This window comes from Acartia tonsa, chromosome 6 (assembly GCF_053477335.1).
Source record: "Acartia tonsa isolate MP-2025a chromosome 6, ASM5347733v1, whole genome shotgun sequence".
In the NCBI taxonomy this organism is placed as follows: domain Eukaryota; kingdom Metazoa; phylum Arthropoda; class Copepoda; order Calanoida; family Acartiidae; genus Acartia; species Acartia tonsa.
In genome coordinates, this window is record NC_137265.1 from 52,271,367 (window position 1) to 52,284,482 (window position 13,116).

At 29.1% G+C, this 13,116-nt stretch overlaps 1 protein-coding gene and 1 long non-coding RNA gene across 2 annotated transcripts; both read right to left on the minus strand.

Annotated features, from left to right (window-relative positions):
* Positions 1 to 3,555: 3,555 nt before the first annotated feature.
* On the minus strand, positions 3,556 to 3,995 carry LOC145323424 (uncharacterized). The gene is made up of 2 exons (XR_013880968.1): positions 3,924 to 3,995; positions 3,556 to 3,658 (listed from the first exon to the last, which is right to left on the minus strand). It is a non-coding gene; the product is annotated as an uncharacterized LOC145323424 (long non-coding RNA).
* Positions 3,996 to 6,239: 2,244 nt separating this feature from the next.
* LOC145323155 (uncharacterized) lies at positions 6,240 to 10,208 on the minus strand. Its single transcript, XM_080165548.1, has 2 exons — positions 9,767 to 10,208; positions 6,240 to 9,439 (listed from the first exon to the last, which is right to left on the minus strand). Exon 2 carries the CDS (start codon positions 9,153 to 9,155, stop codon positions 6,240 to 6,242), a length of 2,916 nt encoding a protein of 971 aa, XP_080021674.1. The 5' UTR covers positions 9,156 to 9,439; positions 9,767 to 10,208.
* Positions 10,209 to 13,116: the final 2,908 nt, after the last annotated feature.

A 13,116-nucleotide genomic window follows, 5' to 3' on the forward strand; every position in this document is an offset into this window, starting at 1 on the left:
AATTAATTTTATACTTCCTGATTATTTTACACCATTATAATGTGTATCAATATCTCTCATATCTTTAATACAAAGTAGAATGATGTCTGTCCGTCTGTCTGTCTGTCTGTCTGTCCGTTTGTCTGTCTGTCCCTCCCTTAAGATCTGGGTAACCACTGAACCGATCTGATTCTACTCTTCAGGGTATATACTTATTGGTCTTGTGGTGGTTTTAAGCTATTTTCTTGGGGGATGGAACACCCCAAACCCCCCAAAAAATAAAAAATAAAAACCCTCCAATTTTTTTTTTTTTTTTGCAGAAGATTTCTATGGTCCTTTTATGAATTTCGGCAAAAATTTTTTTTGATAACCTCTTGGGGCAAAGCCCCTAGAGGCTAGTGGCGAAGCCGCTAATAGATCATAAGTTGGCAGAAAGTGTCCTGTATATGTTCACAATAAGGATATTCAGGATCCCATGTAAAAGGACTAAATAAACCAGTATTAACTTGAATAATTTTATAACAGTCAAAGCCAACACAAACAAATTAATCAACAGTATTTTTATGTAGAAACTCCTCTCCATGCTGCAGCTAAAGCAGGGAAGAATAGTACTGTTCAGTTATTACTTGATTATAATGCAGATGTATCTGCAAAAAATGATAAAGGTAAATATACAATTTATGAATTCCCCCTTATTAAAAAAAGAATTTTTCTGTCAAAGCCTATAAAAGAAAAAGCACCTAACTAGGAAAGATACATTTTGTATAATTTATAAATAGTTATACTTGACTTATTTGATTATGTCAAACTTGCTCAACAATTGCTTTCCCTCAAAGTGCCTAGTGAGCAAAGGTCCATAAAAGGGTAGTTTTTTTTCTTCAGAGCTTGATCTTTAAATCGTTTTTATGGTGCAATGTATCGGGGCGATTCAGAGGTGAACCATAGGTGCGCTGATGGTGAGCCACAGCGCACCTATAAAACATTGATTTTTAAAAGATTTTCAGCGCGGTGTTTTTAGATTGCTTGCGCATTCATTAAAATATCGATCCGCGCAATTACAACTTTATTACTCAAGCCGTGTCAGTAAGAGATTTTGGATCTACTGCAGTTCATGGTAAAATATTGCTGGTAACGAATGCTTTCTGGTTCCTGGCAATATTACAAGATTCCTGGATCCAGCAGCTCGCATATTCCCCTAAATCCTAGGTTCCTGTTAGCTGGCAATCTGCAAATTTTCCAGGTTACCAGCAATGAGAGAAGATTACTGGCTTACAGGAGTTTTTAACCCATACCCTTTATCACATTTTCTTAGGGGGTAAACAGCAATGATTAATAAGGGACAGTTGCTTCAATTATTTTATTAATAAAGGTGGGGGAAGGATATAGGAGAGTTGAATCTTTACCTATACATTTAACTGTTTCTATCTTCATATCTAATTTCGCGCCAAAATTTGAGCGCTCCTTTTTATTTTATAATATATTGAAAAGTGGGGGAGATAAATTAGTAATTTTCATCGTATTAATAAATTAATTTTTTTCTAAGTGAGGCTCTGAAATCAAACAGTAAAACCAACGAACTTGAACGCCTATAGAATGCCAAAACTTAATACTAGCCCCTATAACCTAAACTAACCTAATTATAAAAAAAGTGCCCCGTCCAGGGAGGGGGGATCAAAATTTAAAAAAAAATCTATGAGGGTAACTGTGAAGTACAGACCATGAAACCATGTAAGTAATTAGATTATGGCGGGAGATTTTTATTTCAAATTATTCTATTACCCCCCTTTTTTAGACTTTCAAATTTAAATCAATAAACCTTTACACACATATGATTAAATTCGCGCCAAAATTTCGTAGCGCGAGTTTTTAGATTCAATTAACGCCTGAGGCTGTATAAACTTTACGGGAAAGAACACTTTAGCGCCAAAATTTGAATGGCATTTTTATTTCGTCTTATAAAATACGGGGTTTTAATTGGTGGGTATTCGAGTTAAGATAACGTAACCTCTTGACAAAAAAGCTAATTGGTTGCTCATTTTTAAATTTAAATCTCTGATACTTTTGGCGGGTGTTTTAAATTCAAATTATCTTCCCTCCTTTTTATGCTTTGTAAACTCAAGCAAGCAAGGTTGACAATATAGCAATATTTGTTTTTTTCTCAATTAAGATCTCACTAACCACTGATTCGATTGAGTTCTTCATTCTAGAGAAGCTTCACAAGGTCCCATGATGGTTTTAGGCTATTTTCAGCCCCCTTTCTATCAATTTAAAATGAAGCCTCATGATGCTAGGGGCGCAACTGCTAAAATCTACAATATAAGTAGCGAAGGATTATAATTTAAAGTAAAATATTTAGGAAAAGTAAGTTACAATTACATAAAGGGCGAATATAGGTTTGATATGATATGGGCTTATTTCAAGCGTGCAATTATATAGATTATAAATAACTTAAAGACATTGACATATTTAACTGTATAAGTCCGTTTCTAGCCTAAAACCGAACTGATTCGTTGATATAATTACGCCATTTCGCGTAACTTGTGTGGTTCCCTAAGAAATCCAAACATCCCTGCATCACACAAGGCTGCGTCGGAAGGTTGTATTATAAAGCTTTTGTTCAATCATAGTCATAATGAAGATGAAAGGAATGGGAAAAAAAAGGATGCTGCAACTTTTACTTTTGATCAAATAAATTTTTCATAACATAATTTTGTAAAAGTACATTGAAAAAGGGAGGGCTGAAAACTAATTTTAAAAAAATATTTCAAAATTAAAATATTATTTTTGTTTGCTAAAAGTTGCATCATGTTTGTGTCTTTACCCAGGCTACAAAGGGTAAATATATTTTACATATTATATATTTTTATATAAATAAATTGTATTCATCATGAATAAATCTAAAATCTTAGTAGAGAAAATAAATTTAAAAACTTAATATTTATCTTTATGATGCACTATAAAGCAAAATTTTTGACGCTATTTAAAATTTGAATAAAATACTATATAATTAAATAAAATAAACATTTTAATTATCATTTAAGATGCATGCCAAATGTTTTGGAGATTTTGACAAGGGGCTTAAAGATTAAATTAAAATAAACCACATATTATTATTTGCATCAAATAACTACAAGATTAATTCAACTAATTTATTTACAATATTAAAGTTTTACAAAACATATTAAACATTTAGAAATTATATGAATCACTAGGTAGAAACATTAGGTTTAACAGTCAGATGCAGTTTTTCTGAAATATTAAATATATTAATTATAATTACTTAGTGAAGTGAATCAAGCAAATATAGCTTGGTCAGTTTAGACAGATTTATTAACACTTAATTCGCTAAAGGCAAACGAAATGCTAATAAATATGATAAACAATAACAGATAATATATAAATTCAAATAAATAAAACAATTTCAAATGACTGAAATTAAACATTCAAACTAAAAATAAAGATTATTTGTAAGATTTAATTTTGTTACTTAACTTGGCTAAATACTATTGAACTTGATTTAAACCTATACTTGTAACAATAATCAAAATAATACACAAATAACAAAACTATTCTTACCCTAAAATGAGTCCTTCCAGGTGAGAAATAGGTGTGAATGTATCATCTAGATATCCTAACTCAAAGTAAGCTGTAGCTAAAATCAGCAACTACAAAATTGTACCTAAATATCTAGAATTAGTAGCAAAAGATTGAGTATATCAAATACTACTTTTGATATACTCAACCAAAATACATATAAAAGAATCAATGTAATGGTTGAGAAAATGCTTATTAAGATAAAGAAATAAGCTTAGAGTAAAGAATAATCTAAAGCAGTACAATAAAACTAGTAAAGCTTTTGGATTTATATCAAATGTTCTGGGGTAAATGAACAATAATCATAAACAATACTTTGGGTTCCATGCCTTATAATTAAAAGGACTTACCTAACCAAAGTAGAATGTGATAGCTGATTGCCTCTAATTACTTGTTACCTTGAGGACTTTACTTATCAGACTACAATTTTACCTCTAACTACCTGTGCTTTTATAGGAGTTTGAAGATTTAGAAACCGGTTTGGAATGTAAACAAAAAATGTACAGCAATATTATCTATTTATTTGATAAAATTTAACATAATTTGCAACGTAATTTTACTATAAAATCTGCATATTTTGAGCTAAAAATGAAATTTTTTAATCAATAATTTCATATTTTCCCCTTTGATGACGGCATGAAATATTTGTTAAAATAAAGTACTTTTTTGTAAAAACTACTGTGAACTTAAAACTAAAATGCAACGTTTTTTGCAATTAAATAAAGAGTTTAGAATAATTAATTTAATGTTCAATTTTGCTCATGAATATCCTGAAATTCACAAAACACTGGGCAACAGCAGATGAGAAAAAATTGAACATGTTTAGCTTATATAAATAGATAATTCCTGGAGTATTGAATTATGGCAAAAAAAGTGGTATCTGTTTGATTTGTCTCCTTGAACTCAATTTGTTTTCAATATATTAACTATGTATAAGACAATTATTTGTCAGGTTTAAGAGTTTCAAACATTTTAATTAATATTGCATTTAGGCATTTTAAATGAATTATTTAACATCACAAATAAGAACTAATTCTTTAGAGAATAACTCAAACTCTTAGTTTGAATCTCAATGATAAAGATATTGAAGAATAGTTTTAAAATCAAATGATCAGATAAACTATCAAAGCAAGCATCAGATCATTGCTTAAAATCTCAATTTGATCAAAACAATGATGAATAAATGTAAACAAATTAAAAATCATTTTTGTAAAAATTAAAATTTTGCAAACATTTCTCAAAAATTAGATAAATTAAAAGTGAAATTTGATATCAGAAATCTCTCAAATAATATAATAATATATATAGTATAAATGCAAATACTGGAAACATAGATATTGATGGTACTAATACCAAAACAATATTAAAAATAGAATAATCAGAGATAAACACAATTTAACATGCTCTTTATGTGAATCAATCTAATGACCAGTAACAAACCTGCATCTACAAATGTTGGTACATCTCAATTCTGTAATACATTAAACATATAAAATACAAAATATCAACACTAAAGGCATTGAATAGATACAATATCAATACATGCAGCTAAAGACCACCAAAAGATTGGCTTACCCTTCACCTTGTTAGTGTTTAGGCTAAAGGCCATAAACATATTTGTTAGTGTTTAGGCTAAAGACCTTTAAAAATTTGTTAGTATTTAGGCTAAAGGCCATTAAAAATTTGTTAGACCAATCTTCTGTACAATACAAATAAGAAACATAATATACTTAAGGATACAAAGAGAATAACCAAACTTTGTAAGATACATCCAATCTTATTTTTAAAAATTGACTCTCATGGATCATCAAAAAATTCAAATTATTTTCAATAAATTATCAAAATAATTTCAATATAAGCAAAAAATAAAAGTCAAGTGACTTGAATACAAAAATCAGAGGTTTATATTACTTATAATTAAGAATATATAATACGAATAAAGTAATATAATGTACAATTCAAAATACATAGAGTACAAAGGATAAATTTAATCAGCTAAAATCTCATTTGACATAAAAAATTTCATTGATAAAAGATTAAATGATCTTTAAATGCTTTATATGAAATAATAAAACAATCTCAGAAGCAGTAAAGTTTGATTTACAGCAGCTTTAAAAGAAATGTTTTGCTAAATCTAAAAATAGATTTTACACAATAATATAATGGTTCAACACATGAAATTTAAAGTTGTTCATTTGGTTTTTTCATTAAATCAATTTAATCATTTGCAACACTTTCAGCAAGAGCTTAAACTTTGACAATATTTTAGATAATGACAAATTTTTCAAGAACCTTAAGGTGGTGGTTTATCAGTTGGTTCTGGTGTATGATTAATTACCAGTTTTGTACAAGATCCACCAATCATTTCATCAACAGTAACTTGCATAAAATCAACAAAATCAGTTCCCATCTCAATATACCTGAAATCTTCATTAGACTTGTTATTAGCAGGATGAACAAAAATGTAAGCATGATCTCTTTTACTGTATGAAAGATTAAAGAAAAACATTGCATTGGTCTTCTTATTAACAAAGTTTGCAATAATAAAAAATATTACTGCTGAATCTTATAGACAAGAATATTAGGAAATAATTTTCATCATTGGAAAAATTTGAGTATCTAGTAATCAAAACTAAATAAATTGTGCCTGTGTTTAATAAGCATTTTCAACTTGCTTTATCAATTCCATCCATCAAGATAAAGCATACCACAAGATAAGGTGGTGGGGTGTCAGTAGGATGTGGGATTGCCAGAATAGGTATGTAGCAAATAATCATCTTGCTAACATGATCAGACTTGGTTTCTGAGATATCTTCAGAATCAATAACTGTAACATCATTGGTTTTCTTTTCATTAACATAATTTTCTTCCATTGAAGATATGTTAACAGCAATATCTGTAATTTCATCAACAGGCTCCAAAAGTTTATCAACAGATTTCATAGAATGTGAATTAGAATTTTTGATTAGAACATCTGTTGTAAAATCTGACTCTTCATTGGTTAGATTAATAGGATTCTCCTGGAAATAAGTGTACCAAGAGTTAAAATTGGCAAAATCAGTTTCTAGATCTGTAGATTGGACAGACATAGTAAATTCATCCTCAATGTGTACTGGATGAATAAGTTTATCAACAACTGTGTTGACCTTCATAATAGCAGCTTCATAATTATCTGCAAATGAAATTTCTAAGATATTAGAATTGTAATCCTTGATAGTAGAGCTTGTAAAAACATGATTAGAATCAGTTTGAAAATCATCAAATTTAATCTTCATTGGAATTAACACAGAATCTTGTAAATCTGTAATATCGATATTTGAACTTATCAAATCATTTGGTTGAAGAATTTGATTTGTAAGCATTTCCAACAATGGCCTCTGTTCTTGATTATCAACTGAAGCTTGAACATTGAAAGCATCTTTAGTTGTATTATTTATTGTAATATCAACAAGAACAGTCCTATAAATTCTTGATTCATTTTGTAGGAAATTATTTCTTGATTCAGCAGATTCATTCTCATCAGAATCTTCAGCAGGGTTGACATAAAATAATCTGTTAGCATTGTAATTTGTAAAACTAACAATATGATCAAAAACATCACAAGCAGTAGGATGTTTGACTTCATCATCTTGAAGGAAAATAAAATCATTCAGTTCTTCCTTCTGTACATTCATCATGGGATTGTTGCAGTAATCTTCTTCTCTTGAAAAATTCTTTTGAGTTTCAGACATATCTTCCTCTTGAATAAAAGATATATCAGTGATGGGGAAATCATAAAAGTTACAACATTGGTTGCTTCTAATGCAACACTGATTAAAGTTGAAACTAAAAATTAAATTATCAATAATTAATTGATAATAACCATTTAGATCCTCTCCAAAATAAACATCAGTAGCATCAGAATAACAGGAATCAGAGTCTTGTGCATCACCATCCTCATCTATTCTATAGGAATTATCACCAGACACATTGCTAATACTTGCAGAAACTTTATCATCTGTATCAGTAAGTTTGACATCAATAAGGAGTTTGTATTGGCACTCAAGAAAGCAAAACTTGTTTTCAATTTCAATCAGCTGTTGCTTAATGTCATCATTGGAAAAATCAACCTCTTCTAGGAATTGAAGAGTTACAGAAATGTCATCAAGAATAGAAATTATATCATTCCTTGATTCAACAAGTTCATTAAAAGGTGAACTCTTATAGCAATCAAGTCTGTTGGTCAAGATCTTAATTCTTTTTGCTTGACAAAAAAGAAAATTATTACAGTTTTTATTGAACTGTTTTTCCAAATGTGTTCTCCAAATCTTATGAACACTTGAACATTGTTGCTGTTGATCAGTATTGTCATTCTCAACAGACTTTGTTTTTGAAACATCAATTAAATCTTCATTAATCAAACTAGTAATACTAACATCTTTACTGTCTTGATCAGTAAAAAATCCTGAATCATGTGCCCATTCTTCATCCTTCTTAGTATCCAAAGGATCCTCAACCAAAATTTCAGGAAAAAATTCAGGCGACTTCTCCATAATTAAAGGGTTTACTTTAAAATATTCTTCCCAAGAACTTGTAATTTCATCAGAATCATTTTTAGAACTTGATTCAGCTAACACAGATTTACAGAAGTCAAATCCATTGTCCTTTATGCTTGAAGTAACAGTATCTAAATCAATAAGATTATTGATCATTGTATCATATAATTTTCCATCAGAACCATCTGTGCTAGATCCATAGTAGCCATCATTAACAGGTTTTAAAATTGCTCCACACAAGTACTTTTTGCTTGAATCTATAATGCTATTAATTTCAGGTTCCATTCCTCCTGGATAGCTTGAACTTGATTCAACACAAATTAATGGTGTTGGAACTAAACACTCAATACCTGAAGTAAATAAACTAACAAGTGATTCATTGTTAGAAGTTTGATTACAAATATCAATAACTCTTGTATTATCAACATCAATATCTATCAAAGGAACAAGTAAAGAATCCTTTAAATAAGTGTTATCAACATCAGTGTTCATTATGTCCTGATGCATTACTCTTCTTGAAACAATTTGAGTTGTAGGTTTCTTGAACAGATCTTCAAGTACCTCACTTTCTGCAGTAATTTCATTACTACTAACAGTAAATCCATTGATGGTTACATTGTCATCAACAGAAACATATCCACTTTCTTCCATCTTCTTTCTAAGTCCATCAGAGATTTCATTACACAAACAATGTAAATGTCTAATTTCAGATTCCACTGTCAACATAGCATTTACTAAACAATCTGCTAAATTAGAGCAGGAATGGATGAAATTAGCCATTAATGAAAGATTACAACCAATCATAAGAACTTCTTTTCTTTGGCGCTCCAATAAAATTGATTGGACAGAATCCGATGAATTAATTTTGTTCTTATACTTTTTGCATTTTATTTTCATGTAGTTCAAAAACTTAAGTTGATCAGCTTGATATAGACTTTGAAGATTTTTAATTGTAAGAAGGTGAATAGTAGAAAATATATTAACATCTTCTACAGATTTTGAACCTGAACTCAAAAGTTTACTTAATATTGAATTATTAGTTGACATCTTGTTAGTTAATGATGCCAATAGTAAATGCAAGTAAATTTAATTTAATCTTTTAAACAAAAAAAGGGTGACTTCATTTTAGGAAAAATGTTTTGGAGATTTTGACAAGGGGCTTAAAGATTAAATTAAAATAAACCACATATTATTATTTGCATCAAATAACTACAAGATTAATTCAACTAATTTATTTACAATATTAAAGTTTTACAAAACATATTAAACATTTAGAAATTATATAAATCACTAGGTAGAAACATTAGGTTTAACAGTCAGATGCAGTTTTTCTGAAATATTAAATATATTAATTATAATTACTTAGTGAAGTGAATCAAGCAAATATAGCTTGGTCAGTTTAGACAGATTTATTAACACTTAATTCGCTAAAGGCAAACGAAATGCTAATAAATATGATAAACAATAACAGATAATATATAAATTCAAATAAATAAAACAATTTCAAATGACTGAAATTAAACATTCAAACTAAAAATAAAGATTATTTGTAAGATTTAATTTTGTTACTTAACTTGGCTAAATACTATTGAACTTGATTTAAACCTATACTTGTAACAATAATCAAAATAATACACAAATAACAAAACTATTCTTACCCTAAAATGAGTCCTTCCAGGTGAGAAATAGGTGTGAATGTATCATCTAGATATCCTAACTCAAAGTAAGCTGTAGCTAAAATCAGCAACTACAAAATTGTACCTAAATATCTAGAATTAGTAGCAAAAGATTGAGTATATCAAATACTACTTTTGATATACTCAACCAAAATACATATAAAAGAATCAATGTAATGGTTGAGAAAATGCTTATTAAGATAAAGAAATAAGCTTAGAGTAAAGAATAATCTAAAGCAGTACAATAAAACTAGTAAAGCTTTTGGATTTATATCAAATGTTCTGGGGTAAATGAACAATAATCATAAACAATACTTTGGGTTCCATGCCTTATAATTAAAAGGACTTACCTAACCAAAGTAGAATGTGATAGCTGATTGCCTCTAATTACTTGTTACCTTGAGGACTTTACTTATCAGACTACAATTTTACCTCTAACTACCTGTGCTTTTATAGGAGTTTGAAGATTTAGAAACCGGTTTGGAATGTAAACAAAAAATGTACAGCAATATTATCTATTTATTTGATAAAATTTAACATAATTTGCAACGTAATTTTACTATAAAATCTGCATATTTTGAGCTAAAAATGAAATTTTTTAATCAATAATTTCATATTTTCCCCTTTGATGACGGCATGAAATATTTGTTAAAATAAAGTACTTTTTTGTAAAAACTACTGTGAACTTAAAACTAAAATGCAACGTTTTTTGCAATTAAATAAAGAGTTTAGAATAATTAATTTAATGTTCAATTTTGCTCATGAATATCCTGAAATTCACAAAACACCAAAGAAATAATCAATTAAACTTAAGAGAACTAGTCAAAAAAAGTCTTGTAAAGGGCTAAAATAAACAATTTTGTAGGCCATCTCATTTATCATATGTTGAAGAAAACACGAAAATTGTAAAATCTACTTAAGGATTTTTTTGAATTTTTAAATTTAACATAGATATTCTAAAACTATGCAATGGCACCTTTGATATAAGCTCATATCATATCGAACCTATATTCGCCCTATAATGAGTTTCATACTTATTTATAAGTGACAGGGTGTCCGCTTTTGTGTGTGTTTGACTGTTTTTGTATACAGAGGGATCTTGTTAACCGATAAACCAAAAAATTATAATAATATAATAATATCTAGTGGCGGTTTATCTTAGGAGGATTGTGGATAATACCCTCAAATCAACCAAAATAGTTAAAAACCTTTCCAGGACCTATTAACCTTTAAGTTTTTCCTGACTACTTTTATATTGTTACTTTTTACACCTACGTAAACGTTGTATTATTAACTGTAGATAAAAATCAGAAATAAGGAATTTTTATGATATTTGTCTCAGTCCCCCCACCCCCTCTCTCTAATTCATTATTGAGATTTGATCAGTTTAAGGTTTTTAATATACTGTGAATTGTAGCAGAGCGTAGCAATATTTATAGCATTTCCTAACTCCCTCAATTAAAACAGAGAAACACCACTACCCTCCCACCCCCCACCATATCAGGCAAACATGCCAAAATAGCCACTTTTGAGTTGTGTGAATGTTATCAACCTCTAATTGTGGGGTTAGTGTAATAAAAGGGAAATTAGAATTAAAAAAGGGAAATATTGCTTTTTAACAGAAATATTTCAAACATGGCAGTGGCCAGGAATATGCATAAATTGCTGACAACCAGGAATGTTAAACATTGGTGGCTCCAGAAATATTTCTTGTTATGCTAGATCCAGGAATCGTCTAACATTGCCAGAAAACAGGAAGCATTCGTTACCAGCAATATTTTACCATGAACTGCAGTAGATCCAAGATTTTATATAAAATGCCATGTCAGTATGGTATTTTATATAAAACATTAATATATAATTTATTTTAAAAATAACTATAAAAATGTTTTCACGATAGTTTTGCAATAAAATATCAAAGTAATTAAAAAAATATCCATTTATTACATATGATTCACCTCGATTTGGCCCGGCAATGCCACTTGGTGAGTGGCATTGCCGCGCCGGAACCGCGCCACTGGCCGCGCAAAATCGCCCATGCAAATTTGATTTAAAGATTGATATTAATAATTTAAAGGTGCGCTGAATGAATCGCCCCAGTTTAGATCACCTATAAACGATTTAAAGATCAAGCTCTGGCCTAATTTCTATTATATTCAGAATCGACCAGTATCATGTTTGCTGCTTTTTATGGATACATCAAAATAGTGAAAATATTGATAAATCATGGGACAGATATCAATGCCACAGATATTTATGGTAATTATTTAATAATTTATAGTCAAAATATATAACAATAAACATGTTAGATAAGGTTAGATAAGCCAAAAATTGGGGTCACAGGAGTCATTTGACAAATTTTGAGTAACTACTGTCAAGTTATTGCTTGGTCATAGTGCAGATGTATCTGCAAAGAATGATTAAGGTAAAAAAAATATGTATTACCTTAAAGCCTATTAAAGCAAGAGCACTAATCTGTGGAAGATTCACATTGTATATTATATAATAAATAAATAGTAATATTAAACTTACTTTTGATAGCAGCAAAAGATTGGGCCCTCTGCCACACCTAAATAGATTGGTGAGAATAGTGGAACGTCTTCAATGTAAAAAAATACTGGATATTTATTTTTCCTAAGAATAAATAACTAATGTTATACCTATTACTCCCTGACAAACCAATTATAGAGAAGCTACACTTTCAAAACAAACACAAAATTAGATAGATAATCCAAACTAAAAAGAATAAAATGGTAAGTCTATTAAGAAATTAGTTTAATCTTTTAGAATATACATTCTTCCTAGTTAGATTATAAAAAAAACCTTTTTAAGTAAAACAAAATCTTTTTACGCTTTATAATACTTCATCAGAACTTACTTTATTTATAGGTAGTAGATTACGTAAATAATAGTAGTAGTAGTAGTAAAGCAGTAATAAAATGACATAGTGGAAACATTAATAAAACATGGTGCATATGTTAACACTTCCAATAATGATGGTAAGTACAAGTAATTAGACTATTGTGTGAATTGATTCTTCTTATTTGTCAGAAATAGTAATTTTTTCCTTTTGTTTTGCAAAATCTAATCATACTTTTAGACTATTTAGACTTTAGGCATAAACGCCCCTCTACCTGGTATTTCAGCTAGTATTAAACATGTTAGATAAGGTTAAATGAGCCAAAAATTGGGGTCACAGGAGTCATTTGACAAATTTTGCGTAACTACTGTCAAGTTATTGCTTGGTCATAGTGCAGATGTATCTGCAAAGAATGATTAAGGTAAAAACAAATATGTATTACCTTAAAGCCTATTAAAGCAAAAGCACTAAT